Raw genomic sequence first — 18,152 nt, forward strand, 5'->3', positions numbered from 1 at the left:
TCCAAGGGAGTGTTTGAATGAAAACTGGATGTTTAAGTAATTATAAACACTTTTTTTGAAGATAATTAACGGGCGTGCACCACTACACAGGCTGCTTTTGCAAGCCATGGCAATACAGTAGATGACGCTCCTTTTTGTTTGACCTTTTTTTTATTACACGGGATCGCATTGTTTCACATTTTTGTGCGATCTACTTTCATTTTATTAATATAGCTATGAGTTGATGTACCGATAAAAATTTACCAAGAAAAACAAAAACGTCGAATCGGACCTCATGTTGAGGATTTCCCTTGGTGAAAACTTGGTTTTTGCTTCGAATGGCCCCACACCCTCATTTTAACTCAGATTCAATCTCTGTTTTCATTTCTGGTAGTCGCTAAGACAGATAAAGACTCTGTGATACCAAACTGTGTGAAAATCCGTTCACTTTTGATTGACTTACCTCGTTGAGTGAATTTACATGGTGCAATGCTTAAAAGTTCCTCGTGCTCTTCGTATAGGCCTCGTCTCCCCTTCCCCCTCTCTCTCCCACTACCCTCTCCCTCCTCTCTCTACCCTCCCCCTCCTCTCTCTCTCTCTCTACCCTCCCCCTCCTCTCTCTCTCTCTCTCTACCCTCCCCCTCCTCTCTCTCTCTCTCTACCCTCCCCCTCCTCTCTCTCTCTCTCTCTCTACCCTCCCCCTCCTCTCTCTCTCTCTCTACCCTCCCCCTCCTCTCTCTCTCTCTACCCTCCCCCTCCTCTCTCTCTCTACCCTCCCCCTCCTCTCTCTCTCTACCCTCCCCCTCCTCTCTCTCTACCCTCCCCCTCCTCTCTCTCTCTCTACCCTCCCCCTCCTCTCTCTCTCTCTACCCTCCCCCTCCTCTCTCTCTACCCTCCCCCTCCTCTCTCTCTCTACCCTCCCCCTCCTCTCTCTCTCTACCCTCCCCCTCCTCTCTCTCTCTCTACCCTCCCCCTCCTCTCTCTCTCTACCCTCCCCCTCCTCTCTTTCTACCCTCCCCCTCCTCTCTCTCTACCCTCCCCATCTCTCTCTCTCTACCCTCCCCCTCCTCTCTCTCTCTCTCTCTACCCTCCCCCTCCTCTGTCTCTCTCTCTCTACCCTCCCCCTCCTCTCTCTCTCTCTCTACCCTCCCCCTCCTCTCTCTCTCTACCCTCCCCCTCCTCTCTCTCTCTCTACCCTCCCCCTCCTCCCTCTCTCTCTACCCTCCCCCTCCTCTCTCCATCCTTCCCTTCTCTTAATATTCCGTCAGTGAAGCAACCACGTTTCCCTGGAACGCTGGGTACCTTTTCTAGTATTTAATAATTTCATCCCCTATCTAAACCATCTCCATGGCCTAATTCCTACCCATCTCCATCCCTTCCTCACCACTGCCTGCATCCATTCATTCCACCTTCACCTTAGTATGCACCCATTGCACAATCAATGTGGATTTTAACATTTTTACATGCAACTTTTGTTTCTTTGCATAGCCCATGTTGCAAGCATCAATGAAAGCAGGTCGGTCAACGCGCACCTCTTTAGATTTGGAGTTAGACTTGCAGGCTTCCAAGGCTGTTGAAGAAAGACTCAACGATGAGCTCCGATCATTGCGTGAGCTGCAGTCACGTCTTGAATATGCAAGAGAAAGAGATAGTACACACCTTCCTACTTGGATCCGAGAGGACGTGCGATTCCAGCACTTGCTTGAAAAAGCTAAGAAACAGGTGAAACAGCTGTAGTTTTGTAACTTTGTATTGAAAATAACAAAGGTTTATTTAACATCTATCTTAACCACAGAACGTACTTTGCAGAGTGGATTAAGCCTTTATTAAAATATTCTTTACTTTCTCTTGCATAAATTGAATGCAGTTATGGAGTTTGAAAAGGTGCACTGTTAACTCCCACAATATCACGTTTGTATCCAATCTCATTTCCTATAGGCTGAATGGACATCAGAAGAACAATTGGAAGAGCAGAGGGTTGAGAGGATGATGAAAAAAGCTTCAAAAGAGATCTTTCGGCTGCGAGGACAGAGCCAAAAGGTTCCTCCACAGGTTCAATTCTTTAGGTATGTCCATAATAAGGAAACTAGAAAAACTTGTCTTTACAGCTACAAATCCTTTTTGCATCCTCCCAGCAGGGAATGATAAAGGTGAAAGTTTGGTTTCTTTTCTATTTTCCAGTGTTCTGAAATTTTGTGTTTCTGTTAACCTCTACCATTTTTCATTTTGTTTCACGTCATCTGATATTTCCAAAAACTTTTCCCATCTCATTAACATTCCCTGCCTTCCGGTTTCTCTGAACAATTTGAAAATTACATAAGAAATGTATGACTCGAAGGAAGTCTGGTGTTGGCTTTAACTGTTAGGGTGGCTGGCTTGAGATCTTAGGATCCTGAGTTTGAGCCCCTAACATGCCATTGAATTAACACCAGGGGAGTTGACTGGGCCTGTCATCCTTCCAAGGTCGGCAATATGAGTACCATCTTACTGGTAATAGGAGGCACTGCATCAGCGGCACAGCCACACTTGCAGAAAATGATGCAGTCAAGTTGCTACAGGCTGCATAAGAACCACCACCATGCTAAGACCAGTCCATTTTATTAAACAGTCTAATTTAACGTCAACTTTACCAGTAACAACTCAACAATATTGACTTCTGGAAGATTGCTGTAACGTGCACTGGTGTACATACTTTATAGACGTACTCACATTCTAATTGTACATACTTTATCGACGTACTCACATTCTAATTGTACATACTTTACAGACGTACTCACATTCTAATTATACATACTTTACAGACGTACTCACATTCTAATTGTACATACTTTACAGACGTACTCACATTCTAATTGTACATACTTTACAGACGTACTCACATTCTATTTATCCATACTTTATAGATGTACTCACATTCTAATTATACATACTTTACAGACGTACTCACATTCTAATTGAACATACTTCATTGACGTACTCACATTCTAATTATACATACTTTACAGACGTACTCACATTCTAATTGTACATACTTCAAAGACGTACTCACATTCTAATTATACATACCTTACAGACGTACTCACATTCTAATTATACATACTTTACAGACATACTCACATTCTAATTGTACATACTTCATAGACGTACTCACATTCTAATTATACATACTTTACAGACGTACTTACATTCTAATTATACATACTTCATAGATGTACTCACATTCTAATTATACATACTTTACAGACGTACTCACATTCTAATTAATACATACTTTATAGACTACTCACATTCTAATTGTACATACTTTATAGATGTACTCACATTCTAATTATACATACTTCATAGACGTACTCACATTCTAATTATACATACTTTACAGACGTACTCACATTCTAATTATACATACTTTATAGACGTACTCACATTCTAATTATACATACTTTATAGACGTACTCACATTCTAATTATACATACTTTATAGACGTACTCACATTCTAATTGTACATACTTTATAGACGTACTCACATTCTAATTGTACATACTTTATAGACGTACTCACATTCTAATTATACATACTTTACAGACGTACTCACATTTTAATTGTACATACTGTATAGACGCACTCACATTCTAATTGTACATACTTTATAGATGTACTCACATTCTAATTGTACATACTTTATAGACGCACTCACATTCTAATTGTACATACTGTATAGACGCACTCACATTCTAATTGTACATACTGTATAGACGTACTCACATTCTAATTGTACATACTTTATAGACGCACTCACATTCTAATTGTACATACTTTATAGATGTACTCACATTCTAATTGTACATACTTTATAGACGCACTCACATTCTAATTGTACATACTGTATAGACGTCCTCACATTCTAATTGTACATACTTTATAGACGCACTCACATTCTAATTGTACATACTTTATAGATGTACTCACACATTCTAATTGTACATACTTTATAGACGCACTCACATTCTAATTGTACATACTGTATAGACGCACTCACATTCTAATTGTACATACTGTATAGACGCACTCACATTCTAATTGTACATACTTTATAGACGTACTCACATTCCAATTGACATACTTTATAGACGCACTCACATTCTAATTGTACATACTGTATAGACGCACTCACATTCTAATTGTACATACTGTATAGACGTACTCACATTCTAATTGTACATACTTTATAGACGCACTCACATTCTAATTGTACATACTTTATAGATGTACTCACATTCTAATTGTACATACTTTATAGACGCACTCACATTCTAATTGTACATACTGTATAGACGTACTCACATTCTAATTGTACATACTTTATAGACGTACTCACATTATAATTGTACATACTTTATAGACGTACTCACATTCTAATTGTACATACTTTCATGTACATTCTTTATAGACGTACTCACATTATAATTGTACATACTGTATAGACGTACTCACATTATAATTGTACATACTGTATAGACGCACTCACATTCCAATTGACATACCTTATAGACGCACTCACATTCTAATTGTACATACTGTATAGACGTACTCACATTCTAATTGTACATACTTTATAGATGTACTCACATTCTAATTGTACATACTTTATAGACGTACTCACATTATAATTGTACATACTTTATAGATGCTCACATTATAATTGGACATACTTTATAGACGTACTCACATTATAATTGTCCATACTTTATTGACGTACTCGGTTGAAAAAAAGGTAACGTGCACTACTGACTACCACTAGGTGGCGTTTGTGGCCTACTTTAGCACATCATGTGCAAACAGTCAGACAAACGGACCGAAATGCAATATGCTCTCCTCTGGCGAGCGTAACCAGAGATGTTACTGTATTTTTCTTTTACTGATACCACTTATAATTTACTGTTTGTAATTTACAAATTTCTTCCTAACTTAAAGTTTATTTTTCTCAAGCACTATAGCAAGTAATATTTTGACCTTTCATCCATTTCAGGGCGAAGATGGAATTCTTCACTCGAGCAAAGATAAACGTCCCTCCTCTTCCGGTTGATGACGTATGATCTGATCTTCTGACTTATTTGCTTCACATATTAGCAACACAAGATTATGTTCAGCATTCTACAAGGAGACAGAACATCTTGTATAGCACTTTGGCATGGAAACCGACAGGAATCCTGAAGAAGTTTCTTTCGTGAGAAATGTTTCCATAGCCATGAAAACTTTGGCATTTTTTATAACCTCGAAATATTTTATGACAAAGGGCTGAAGGTACATATACAAGATGGACACAACAGCAGCAGCTCCAAATTGATGAGAAATTACTCGTCAGTTTACATTTGGTTGAAGTTTTAATTTTTCCTTTCTATGATTGCCAGGAATGCAGAGAGACAGAGAGACAGAGAGACAGAGATGTTGTTGTTGTTGTTGTTGTTTCAAACTAGGGTATTACCGTTTATGGGTTCACAATTGCCAGCCAGATGTGGCACGCACTAGGTCTCGATGCTGGCCAACTAGTGAAGTACCTTAATTCGCGGTGAGATGACTGGATTCTACCATGTACAACCCCTAATATAGCCACAACTTTCAATTTTTCTGTATTTTGGGGTTTCGGAGGGGATGGAGGATGGGGAGGTCTCACTTTGTAAAGGCAAGGCATAAAGCCAAATAAATGAAATGCAAGGATGGTATTACTTTACACATGATTGATCATTTGATGGCATTGATAGTTTGATGCAGATAAGAAAATTAATAAATGCTGGTAAATAGGAAGCAGCCTTGAACTTTGATTTGTGCTGTAAACCACTGCACCCAATGTTTCAGTATTCATTTTAAAGGGGTAAAGAACATTAAAATTTTGGATGCTCTTTAAATTGTAAATTCTCTTCAGGTCCGCTTTTGTTTATGAATGCACAATAAAGGGGTTCTGTTCAGTCTGTTATTTTATTATTAAAGGCTGTGTTTTTAATGTGTTCGAGAACCATCAATTTTTTGTTTAACATTGCAAAGATACTTTGATGCTTTGAAAATGTAAAAAACAAAATCTGTCATATCCATAATTACCTTTCAGGATAATAGTTCGGTTGAACGTGGCCAACCTTTATATCATTACCGATATTAACCCTTAAAAGGTAGCCTTCATTACACAGTAATGTCGGGGCAACCTGGCTGGAGCTTATCTGAAAGCTCTGAAAGCTCCACAAAGCTTCCAATCAATTCATGACCCCTAATTATGGATCTGACCCCAAAGGATGTTCTTTTTTTTAAGAAAAAAAAAATGTTCTTTTGCAAAAACATTATAATAATAATAATAAAGGAGTCTTATATAGCCCCATCAAGCAGAGTAAACTACCCTCATGGCGCTTTACATTATCATGCGAATGCACACACACCACACACACACACACACAAACATACACACACACACAGACACACCTTCACTCTTGCCCTATTCCTCTCCCTCCCCATTCAAAACCCACAGATGTGTATTCCCCCTCCTCCTCCCCTCACTCCCCCACACATGTACACAGACATACTCTCGATCTCTGTCCCACCTCAAACCAAAGGCAAAACAGGACCTAGACTTTGAAAGACTTGTGAAACAGATAGGTTTTGAGGGAGGTTTTAAAGGCAGGAAGAGAGTCAACATGTCGAACAGAGGAAGGCAAGTCATTCCAGAGCAGAGGTGCAGCAAAGGAAAAGGATTTCTCGCCAAACGACATTATACCCTTTGCAATATTTTTAAGATTAAAACTACATTTAAAACTACATTTTACATTTTAAGGATTACATTTAAAGGATTTAAAGGTTGTCTCTTTTAAAGGTTAAAGGTTAAAGATTACATTTAAAGATTAAAGATTAAAGATTTAAAGTTAAAGATTAAAGGATAAAGATTTAAAGGTTAAAGGATTACATTTAAAAGGATTAAAACTACATTTTAAGATTAAAACTGTTGCGGATATGAGGATTGTGTTTTTTTTATTGTGTTGTATTGTATAGTAAATTGTTGTAAATATCACCCTCTGTAAAATGTAATGATTCCTTGTAAATACCTCCGTAGTGTGAAGGTCAAAGGGCGTCTCGGTAGTTATTCCATAAACACCACATTGCAGGACACGATAAAACCCTTGTTCAGTAGCTTATATCTTATTATGTGTCTTAGGGTAAGGCTGTGTCTCCCATTAATTTAAATACTCCATTGCACCAAGTGAAATAAGAGTAGATCCCCTTTCATTTCATTTCAATGGCCAACTGCATTTTGGGCGGTTTTCTTCAACCACCATTGGCCACGAGGCAGGGTTGGGAAAGAAGGGCGTGTCTCCACCTCGTCATAGAGGGGAGGAGTGAGCCAGCCCCGAACAACCAACCGAGCACGAGGGGTTTGGTTTGAGAGGGCGGAGGAAGAGCGTTTGGGGGAGGTTCGCAAAAGTTGAGGGGCGGGGCCTATATAACCCGCCGTGGGGGTGTCCCCCAAGAGATGGGCTGGAGAGAAGTAGTGCAGGCCCATATGTCATAACAATATTGTTTGTGTTTTTTGTTTGTTAAAATTGATTTAGCAATGGATTCTGCTTCAGAATATTATAGAGATGTAAAAAAAATAGGGTTCCATTTTTTCTTTTACGTCTAATAGGTAGTAATTCGAAGAAATCCAAGATGGCCGCCATAAAATTTGGAAAATACACTTTTGTGCATATCTTTGTATCTAGATATCATATAAACATGAATAATATGTCCTTTTATATGTTTTCAGACCCAAGGAAGCCATTTCTGCCATTGTTTTTACAGAAAAATGCAAGGAAAATAAAATAGTGGACATATACCAGCCAAAGTGGGGTCGGCCGGCATGAAATCGGTTAATTAAGTTTCCACCATCTAGTTAAGGTCTGGTTTTGACTGTGTTGACGAAATGTGAATCTGAATAGTAGTATCTATCTTTGCAGGACCGACGACAGTTCAAGAGTGTCTAGAAAATTACACCTACCTTCAAGATGAGTGACTCACCACCCAGGAAGATTGAGAAGTCAGTAGATTTCGGACTTTGTTTTGTATGCCAAATGGCCATAGGGCAAACAGACTATACAACCTTTGTAACGAAACCAAAACTCTCCTCTGTCGAGAAACTGATGGCAGGTGCTGAGGAACAGTACACGTATGGTGAAACAAAGTTTGCATCATTGAATAGACGTTTGCAATATTCCTCTGCTGAAGAATTGCTCGCAAAAGGTCTCCGCTACCATAAAGCTTGTTACAAAGATGTTACCAATAAGATGCACATTGATCGAGCAAAGGCTAGGTTTGAGAAAGGAACAACATCAGGCAGTGCCGCAGAAATCCGACTGAAAAAGAGAGGACGACCAAGTTCTAGTGATCTAGGGGAAAGCACATCAACATCCAGAAGGTGTTCCCGAGAACAGACATTTGACGCGCTCAGATGTGTCATATGCCAGGAAGACAGAGGAAGTGAACTACACAATGTGTCAACAAAGAACATGGGACTCCAGATCAGAAACATTGGCCAAGAAACAAGTAATGACAATCTGAAAGTGAGACTGAACAGTGTCATAAGTTCGCCTGACCCATTGCAAGCAATGGCTGAGGACATGAAATATCATTTACCATGTGTAGTTAAGGCCAAACGTGCTATAGTTAAGACGGAAAAACAAACAGAAACAACCAATGTTAACTTTGGTCAGGTGTTATCAGACCTTGAACTCATTGAAATTGTTGAAACTGCGTTGAATGATACTACTGAAAATGCTGTGCTGAATATGAATGAAATTCATGTAACCTATGTCAATTTACTTAAGGAGCACGACTTTCCGGTCTCAGACAACCATAGTTATAAGCCATACCTGAAACAATTGATCCTAGACAACATTGCCGATGTTCATTTCAGCCGGCCCTCAAACAAAACAAAGCCAGAGCAGATTCTTTCCACAAAGCTCAAAGACCACATGATATCAAGCACAATTACAGCAGACAGCATCAAAGACGATTTTAAAGTACTTTTGCGAGCTGCGAAAATATTGAGGAAAGACATCGCATCTTCCCCAGCATGGAAATTTAATGGAACCTTTGCTGATTACAAGCCACCCCCGATGCTCAACATCTTCTGCAAGCATGCAGTCATGGGAACAAGGAAAGTAGGAAATAGCAACAGGGAGGACTCCATTGGTGTGAGTGCATCATTGTTGGCGCAGCACTTTGTCGGTGCTTATAAATCTGACCGACAGGTATCGTACGAACCAAGAAGCGAGGATGGATCATTCAAACAACGATTTGAAACTCCATTGAGTGTGGGCTTAGCTCTCGACATACACAAAAACACACGATCCAAGGCGCTTGTAGAGAAACTTGCACATCTGGACCTCGCCATCTCCTACAAAAAGGTCATGGAGATTGAGACCAGCATTGCCAACTCCGTACTGAAGCAAATGGAGTCCACCGGAGGCATCTGTCTACCACCATGGTTGGTTCAGGACACGTTCGTCTGGTTTGCCATGGACAACATCGATTTTCTAGAGTCAACTCCTTGCGGGATGAATACCCTTCATGGTACAGCAATTGCGATCTACCAGCCTGTATCACCGGAGAAATCACCCATGATACCACCAATTGAACTTGACCGGTCATCAAAAGCTCAAACGATACATGATGCAGTTGGCTGTAAAACGTTGACCTGCAAGAAGCCAGCACCCGAGAAGAGAAAGAGCGACTGCAAGCTGCTCACATCAAAACCCGAGACAGACAAGAACAAGAAAACCGATATGACCTGGATGATTGGATGCCTGAACTTCGAGGAAGAAGGAGAAGTTGACGTCAAACTCACAGCTCCGGGGACGTGGGGAGCCTTCAATTCCTTGCTATCTTCGTCCAGTGAGAAGACCAATGTTGCTCTCGTTCCTCCGTTGATAAGGTCGCCTCCTACAGACTATGATACACTGTACACGGGTCTGATGAGAGCTCACAACATCACAACTCGTGTTATGGGGAGTGAGGCAATCACAGTCATGACTCTCGATTTGCAGCTATACGACCTGGCGATGAAGCTGTGGGTGGAACGCGAGGACATCAGGAAGCAATTCCTCTTCCGACCTGGTGAGCTACATGTTGTGTTTTGGGCCTTAGCTGCATTAGGAAAATACGTGGAAGGGAGTGGAATTGATCAGGCATGGGTCGAGGCTGGACTTTTCTCGCCAACCACAGTGAGCCAAATACTAAATGGGAGGCACTTGTATCGAGCTCTGGAGGCACACATGGTAACACTGATCGCTTTGTACAACCTGTACTTCCAGAGATTCCTGGCAATGGAACCTGAAGAAAGGGCCTATCTGAACGAGTCATCTGTTCGTCTGGGAGAGGCATATCAGAGAGACATCAGCGGGAGCATGGAGCCAGAGAAGAATCTATGCGACATTCTCAAAAAAACATTGGCCATGATGGAGTCCAGAGATATGACCAAAAAACTGGAACAATTTGAGGTCAGCACAAACAAGATACAGCGCTTCATCCTGAACTACATGAAACAGTTTGAGACTATCCTTCTGTTCATTAGAAGTACAAGACAACGTGATCTGCTGCTGCATATGGAGAGCATCGAGTCTCTCACGAAGTACTTCTTCGCTCACGATCATCTAAACTATGCTCGGTTGCTCCCTCTCTACATTTCAACAATGCAGGAGACTGAAAAGCAGCACCCAGAACTGTGGAGGGAATTCATGAAAGGGAACTTCTGTGTGACAAAAGGATTGGCAGGCTTCACATCAATAGCCCCAGACCATGGCATTGAGCAAGAAAACCGTACACTGAAGGTGATTGGAGGAATCGTAGGGATAACTCAAAATGAGAAGGCGCTTGACAAGTTCTTCCTCATTGCACCTGAGCTGTCAAAGTCACTGCACGAGTTTGCGGAGGGATATGGTCTTGGTGAAAACCAGAGCAGAAAACAACACCACGAAATCACGGGGGGAAAGCTTTCCCGGGTGATGAGCCATGCCTCCAAGCTTTCTAGGGTGTTCCGTGAACATGGCGATCCATTTATGGAAGAGGAAGTAGACGAGGTCTACAACCTGCTCACCAAAGAAGTCATGAATGAAAAAGTGTCCAGCGACATCTTAGAGCGCGACGAGATCGGACAACAGATGTTCCAGCAATTTGCCACAGATCGTTTAGCTGAGGGAAAACTTTCTGTGTGGGACAAAATGACGAAAAGAAAACTTCGAACATTCAAGAGTTCGAATGCCACAACAGAAGTGAGATCGGGCGACAAGCTGATCAAAGTCAAAGAAGAGCGAGGATTGTTGCAGAGGTTCATCGTTATCTCACGGAGCCGACCAGAGCTCGACCTGAAAGAATGTATTGGCACCTATGAATTTGGCATCGTTCCACGTTCTTTATTTGCATCTGATGGATCCCTCTTGTTGGCATACGACAAGGCAAAAATCCTTCGTCAACTTGAGCATCTGGCTGAGCCTGAAGAGCAGGATGTACATGATCCACCAGGAGAACCTATTTCGACAGAAATCAATGAGCATCAAGACGCGGGAATTGCCGCTTTGAATGATGCAGCAGCACACGCTGGGGAAGAAACTAATGACCCATCAACTGACTATGAAATCTCAAGCCAAAATTTGCAGGAACCCTCTCAGATCAGCCAAAACCCAGACACAACCACAAGATCAGGAGTGATCAATGAAAACGAGACTACTTCTCGCCATAGAGTGATAATCATTGATGGCATGGCTCTTGTTAACGGGATCTCCAAAACAGAACAAATGATTACATGCAGTGACTTTGCTCAATCGTTCATTGAACGCCTCGAAAATATTGCCGTGCATTATGATGACGTGAGGTTGGTATTCGACCGATACATCGATAACTCACTGAAAGACAAAATGCGCCTAAAGAGGACAAAGGGGAAATCAACATACTATCACGTCAGGGATAGTACATTGATCCAGAAGATTTCACTCAAAGATTTCCTTTCCAATGTGAAGACCAAGGCAGAGCTTACAGAGTACTTGGCTGTGAAGTGTCTATCTTACAGCAAGGCTCATCCAAACAAGTTGAAGAAGTTCATGGTGACATCAGGAACTAAGACCACGGGCAACACTGAAGTTCCAGACAGTCTACTCACGCACAGCCAAGAAGAGGCCGATACACTCTTAATTCTGCATGCTCTCACAGTCGACAAAGATGCAGAAGTTATCATTGATTCGCCAGATACCGATATCTTCCTCCTACTGATTCAGAGATTTCACGATCTACCACCTGCTACGAGGTTTCTCACTGGGAAGGGAAAGTTGAGGAGGAGCATTGCAGTCCAACCTATTCATGGCATGCTAGGAGAGAAACGTGCGTCTGCAATACTTGGATTCCACGCATTCACGGGAAGTGACATGTCTGGAAGGTTCGCTGGCAGGAGCAAGGACTGGTGCTTTAAGGTCTTCATGACATGTGACAACAAGATATGGGAGGCTCTGGAGTCTTTGGGACAAACTGATCCGTCACCAGAAGTGTGTTCCCAGCTGGAACGCTTCGTCTGTCTGCTGTACAAGTCTAAAGTTCACACGAAAGTAAACGAGCTTCGCTGGTTCTTATTCTCCAACCGTGCTGCTGAGGGAGAGAGTCTTCCACCTACCACTGGTTCGCTAAAGTTACACGTTCAGCGAGCACATTATATCGCAATGATATGGAGAAAGGCAGCAGAAAGCCATCCGTCCCTTCCATCACCTGTCGAGTATGGTTGGCAGTTACTTTCGGATGATGGGGTTTATGCCCCAAGTCGATGCCTGAATCCTCCAGCCCCAGAAGCAATAATGAATCTCGTGAACTGTGGGTGCAAGAAAGGGTGTATGGGAAGATGTAGCTGTCGCAATAACAATATTCCTTGTACTGAAGTTTGTGGGTGTGTGGGTTACAGTTGTAACAACAAAGCAAACATCAATGAACCGCGTGTGATAGATATGGATGAGGATGAATGAGGCATTCGTTTATGTGATCGTTTATGTTCATTCATCGTTTATGTTTAGGTGTGTGTGTATGTGTGTGCGTGTGTGTGTGTGTGTGTGTGTGTGTGCGTGTGCGTGTGTGTGTATTCAAAATAAATGTTATCAGTGAAGATTGTTTATTGAATCGATTCTAATTGGGAAATTATACGATCCGATTTCACGACGGCCGTCTCCATTTTGGCTGGTATATTGCCCACTATTTTAATTTCCTTGCATTTTTCTGTAAAAACAATGGCAGATATGGCTTCCTTGGGTCTGAAAACATATAAAAGGACATATTATTCATGTTTATATGATATCTAGATACAAAGATATGCACAAAAGTGTATTTTCCAAATTTTATGGCGGCCATCTTGGATTTCTTCGAATTACTACCTATTAGACGTAAAAGAAAAAATGGAACCCTATTTTTTTTACATCTCTATAATATTCTGAAGCAGAATCCATTGCTAAATCAATTTTAACAAACAAAAAACACGAAATTACTAATCGCCCTAGACTAAAGTGAGAGAAAGGCTGAGCTGAGCTGCGTGGAGAGGTACACGAAAAGGAAGGGTCCAAGAGAAAGCCGAGGAGCTTTTACGAAGCAAGCTACACGAGAGATACAGCAGAGGAGTGCAGCCCCGTTTCAACCAGCCGCGTGAAGCCCTGACGGTGTGCGCTGTAAAGCGGGATACAAGGAGCCGCCGGCCCCCCGTTTCCCGCCCGGAGTGGACCCGCTCGCTGTGCCCTGTGATCCCACCTGCTCTTCCTTTCCAGCCATTCCTGCCTGCAAGTTCCCCATTTTGCCTACGTGAGTTTGTTTTGTTTGTTCTGTCCTGGGTAGTAAACTAAGTCAGTATAAGCTAGTAATTTGCACTGTGTCACCTGCGTCTCATGTCCCCTGTAAATAAACGTGACTGCTTTCTTTTTGCTTATGTGTGTAAATAATAATAAACCCAGTTACTCTTCTGTACGTCTTCTTCCTCTTTGCATTCGGTCGCTTTAGAGTTTTCCAGATTGAGTAGCTGTGGCGCGATACGGCCAACGTTTGGGTAAATCGGGTGAATCGGGGAAGAACTGTTCGGCCGCGGTTATACCTCCGCTCGGTAAAATAACATCTAATCCGCGGACCGTAACAATGTCGAACAGAGGAAGGCAAGTCATTCCAGAGCAGAGGTGCAGCAAAGGAAAAGGATTTCTCGCCAAACGACATTATACCCTTTGCAATATTTTAAAGATTAAAACTAAATCTGCTATTAAAACTGTTTTTAATGATTTTTTATTCAATTTTTTTTTCCTGACAAATTTAAATACTAAAGAAGAGGTAGAAACTTGTTTCCTGCATTGTCCGAGAGAGGTGAAGAGTGGATCATCCCACAGGTGCAATTACATCTCCAATAGGGCAGTGGTAATTGCAAGCCAGAGAAGTAAAAATGTAAATTCTGAAATAATATATATTCTGAAAAAAAAAAATATAGCAATTAGCACCACACCACTATTCATTGGTAGTCTCATTGTGAACAACCAACAAACACAGTTTTGCTGTTATTTTGAACGAAATGCCTGAAAAACCCCGGTAAGGTTTTCTCCAACATATGTGTAAATAAGTTGGTCCCAGGTAACTTGAACACAATGGACCTCTATAAGCACACAAACAAAGCAGGCGCGAAGAGCGACGCAGCGTCCCTCGATCATACCTCTGCACACTGAAGATTATGTTCCATATACCCATATCATCAATGACCCCTATTATGTCGAATCGTTTTTTGTCATGGGTTATGAACGTCAAATGTAATTATTCACTCACATCGGGTCATAGATCAGATATACAGTATGAAGTTTCCGATTTTTTTTAATAAGAATTTTGATTCAACCAATTATGGCTGTAATAAAACTTCACTGATGATGCCATCATTATCATCCTATGTACTCAATGGGGAGTTGATATATGCCAAGTTTGAAATGTTTTCGTTGCGTGGTTTCAGATAACATTATGTCCAAATTCTGTCCGTTAATCCAATATGGGTCCCATACCATGTAGAGTTTTGCATCAATCGGACAAGCGGATGCAAAGAAGCATTTTTAAAGTGGAAATATATAGACGTGGACACACACAGAGCTCAAGGAACCAAAGTAAATACAAGTTACAAGAGTAAGTATATTTTACCCAGTCGAACCCAGCTGCGCCTGGACTCTGTGTCCTTTTCTCCTGACAAAGTGGAGAAGTTTTCGTCAATCCTCGACTCTGATTCTGCAACTGGACCAGACGGCATCAGCCCACGGGTCCTAAAATCATGCTCTGCCACTCTGTCTCACCCTCTCTCTGTTCTTTTCACCCTCTCTTTTGCTCAAGGTCATCTGCCAGCATCTTGGAAATCAGCCAACATTACCGCTTTACACAAAAAATGTGCAAAAACAGATCCTTGCAACTAGATGGCATTCATAGAATACTTGTACGAGCTCTGCGCAGTCAACTTGGTGTGAGCCAACTCTTCTGTTTTTGAACATTTTTTTCTTTGATCCAATATGGCTGCCAGACCACGTGAGAGATGACATCATAAATTTATATAATATAATGTAATTGTTGCAAAGATCACGCTCAATACATTTCAAACTGATCAGACTAAGCATTGTCCCTGTCGAATTATGACGTCATAATTATGGCACCAATGACGTCATCGTTAACAACACCTATTCCCCATATGGAGTTCTTTACAATGAGCCATGTTTCAATTTTTCCCATGCAGCGGTTTTGGAAAGGTGCAACATTTTTCGGTTTTTCCAAGATGGCGCATGGTACCACATGACCTATGACGTCATGATTATCATTAAAATATTATAAAGGAGGAGGTGCCCCTCTGGTGAAAATTTCATGTCCATCAGACGAACAGTTGCTTAATTTTTTAAAATAACGATCGGATGGATAAGTGTTGTATTTGTCGAATTATGACGTCATAACGAAGGCACCGATGACATCAACATATCTTATTCCGCATGGGGAGTAGTTGACAATGAGCCAGGTGGTTTCAGAGTGGTTTCAGAGATATAGAGGTGCGAAGTTTTCCCAATATGGCGCCTGTACCACGTGACCTATGACGACATACTAATCATTAAAATCTTCTACAGGAGGAGGCATTCCTATGGTGAAAATTTCATGTCAATCGGACCGACAGTTGCCGAGAAAATGAATTTTTAAAATGCAGACACATACGGCACACGTGCGTAACTGAATGCTTAACCCTGCTTTTCGCTTCGCGAGCACAAGGTAACTACAGACCAATCAGCCTGCTCCCAATTATCAGCAAAGTCATGGAATCGATCATCGCTTCGGATATCAAATCCTTCCTCTTCAATCAATCAATCAATCAATTAATTCGGTTTTATTAGAATAAAAGACAAAATAAAAAATGTGCATGACTGTCGTTCACGGACTAATAATGTCAAGTTTACAATATAAATAATTTCACATAGTAACAAATACATTATGCAGACAGAAAAATAAAACAATTATCTCTTTGCATTGGTGAATCAATCAAAACAGAAGAAATTCATTTAAAAGGTTGAAATACTTCAGTCATGAATGTCAATAATTACATTCAAAATATCTAAATGTTTGTATTAAATAACCAACACTGACTTAAAAATGGTTTAATATATAACATTACAAAAATTAAATATTCAATCAATTAATCAAAGTATTTCAAATTATGCGTCTTATTTCAGTTATACAGGAAAAATGTATTTACTTTGTGTCAAAGAGCACATGCTGGTAATAAAAATTAAAATCTTTCGAGATTATTACACAAATTCAGAAAATCAACATTAAATAAAGAAAACAAAACAAAATAAATTAATTTAGAAAGTTAAAATACATTAATCATGCTCCCCAGATTATTCATTTTATTTTAATAATACAGGAAAAATGTATTTACTTTGTGTTAAATTAATTAATAAAACTTGCTGTTAATAAAAGTTGAAATCTTTCGAGATTATTACAGAAATTCGGAAAATCAACATTGAATAAAGAAAACAAAACAAAAGAAATTAATTTAGAAAGTTAAAATACATTAATCATGCTCCCCAGATTATTCATTTTATTTTAATAATACAGGAAAAATGTATTCACTTTGTGTTAAATGAATTAATAAAACTTGCTGTCAATAAAAGTTGAAATCTTTCGAGATTATTACAGAAATTCGGAAAATCAACATTGAATAAAGAAAACAAAACAAAAGAAATTAATTTAGAAAGTTAAAATACATTAATCATGCTCCCCAGATTATTCATTTATTTCAATAATACAGGAAAAATGTATTTACTTTGTGTTAAATTAATTAATAAAACTTGCTGTTAATAAAAGTTGAAATCTTTCGAGATTATTACAGAAATTCGGAAAATCAACATTGAATAAAGAAAACAAAACAAAAGAAATTAATTTAGAAAGTTAAAATACATTAATCATGCTCCCCAGATTATTCATTTTATTTTAATAATACAGGAAAAATGTATTTACTTTGTGTTAAATTAATTAATAAAACTTGCTGTTAATAAAAGTTGAAATCTTTCGAGATTATTACAGAAATTCGGAAAATCAACATTGAATAAAGAAAACAAAACAAAAGAAATTAATTTAGAAAGTTAAAATACATTAATCATGCTCCCCAGATTATTCATTTTATTTTAATAATACAGGAAAAATGTATTCACTTTGTGTTAAATGAATTAATAAAACTTGCTGTCAATAAAAGTTGAAATCTTTCGAGATTATTACACAAATTCAGAAAATCAACATTAAATAAAGAAAACAAAACAAAATAAATTAATTTAGAAAGTTAAAATACATTAATCATGCTCCCCAGATTATTCATTTATTTCAATAATACAGGAAAAATGTATTTACTTTGTATTAAATTAATTAATAAAACTTGCTGTTAATAAAAGTTGAAATCTTTCGAGATTATTACAGAAATTCGGAAAATCAACATTGAATAAAGAAAACAAAACAAAAGAAATTAATTTAGAAAGTTAAAATACATTAATCATGCTCCCCAGATTATTCATTTTATTTTAATAATACAGGAAAAATGTATTTACTTTGTGTTAAATTAATTAATAAAACTTGCTGTTAATAAAAGTTGAAATCTTTCGAG

The 18,152-nt window shown here is 39.5% G+C and overlaps 2 protein-coding genes across 2 annotated transcripts in view; one reads left to right on the forward strand and one right to left on the reverse strand.

Annotated features, from left to right (window-relative positions):
* LOC137437540 (protein WWC2) overlaps window positions 1–5,978 on the forward strand; it is a gene marked incomplete in the record, with an annotated part of 166,311 nt that extends 160,333 nt beyond the window's left edge. Inside the window, 3 exon segments of the mRNA XM_068131946.2 lie at window positions 1,468–1,701; window positions 1,918–2,045; window positions 5,007–5,978. Coding sequence (XP_067988047.2) covers window positions 1,468–1,701; window positions 1,918–2,045; window positions 5,007–5,073 — 429 coding nt within the window.
* Window positions 1–18,152, reverse strand: part of LOC144888467 (uncharacterized) — a 790,732-nt gene that overhangs the window by 583,250 nt on the left and 189,330 nt on the right. The gene's annotated exons all lie outside the window — the stretch shown is intronic.

Source organism: Myxine glutinosa, chromosome 12, assembly GCF_964187855.1.
Source record: "Myxine glutinosa chromosome 12, kmMyxGlut1.1, whole genome shotgun sequence".
NCBI classification, from domain to species: Eukaryota; Metazoa; Chordata; class Myxini; order Myxiniformes; family Myxinidae; genus Myxine; species Myxine glutinosa.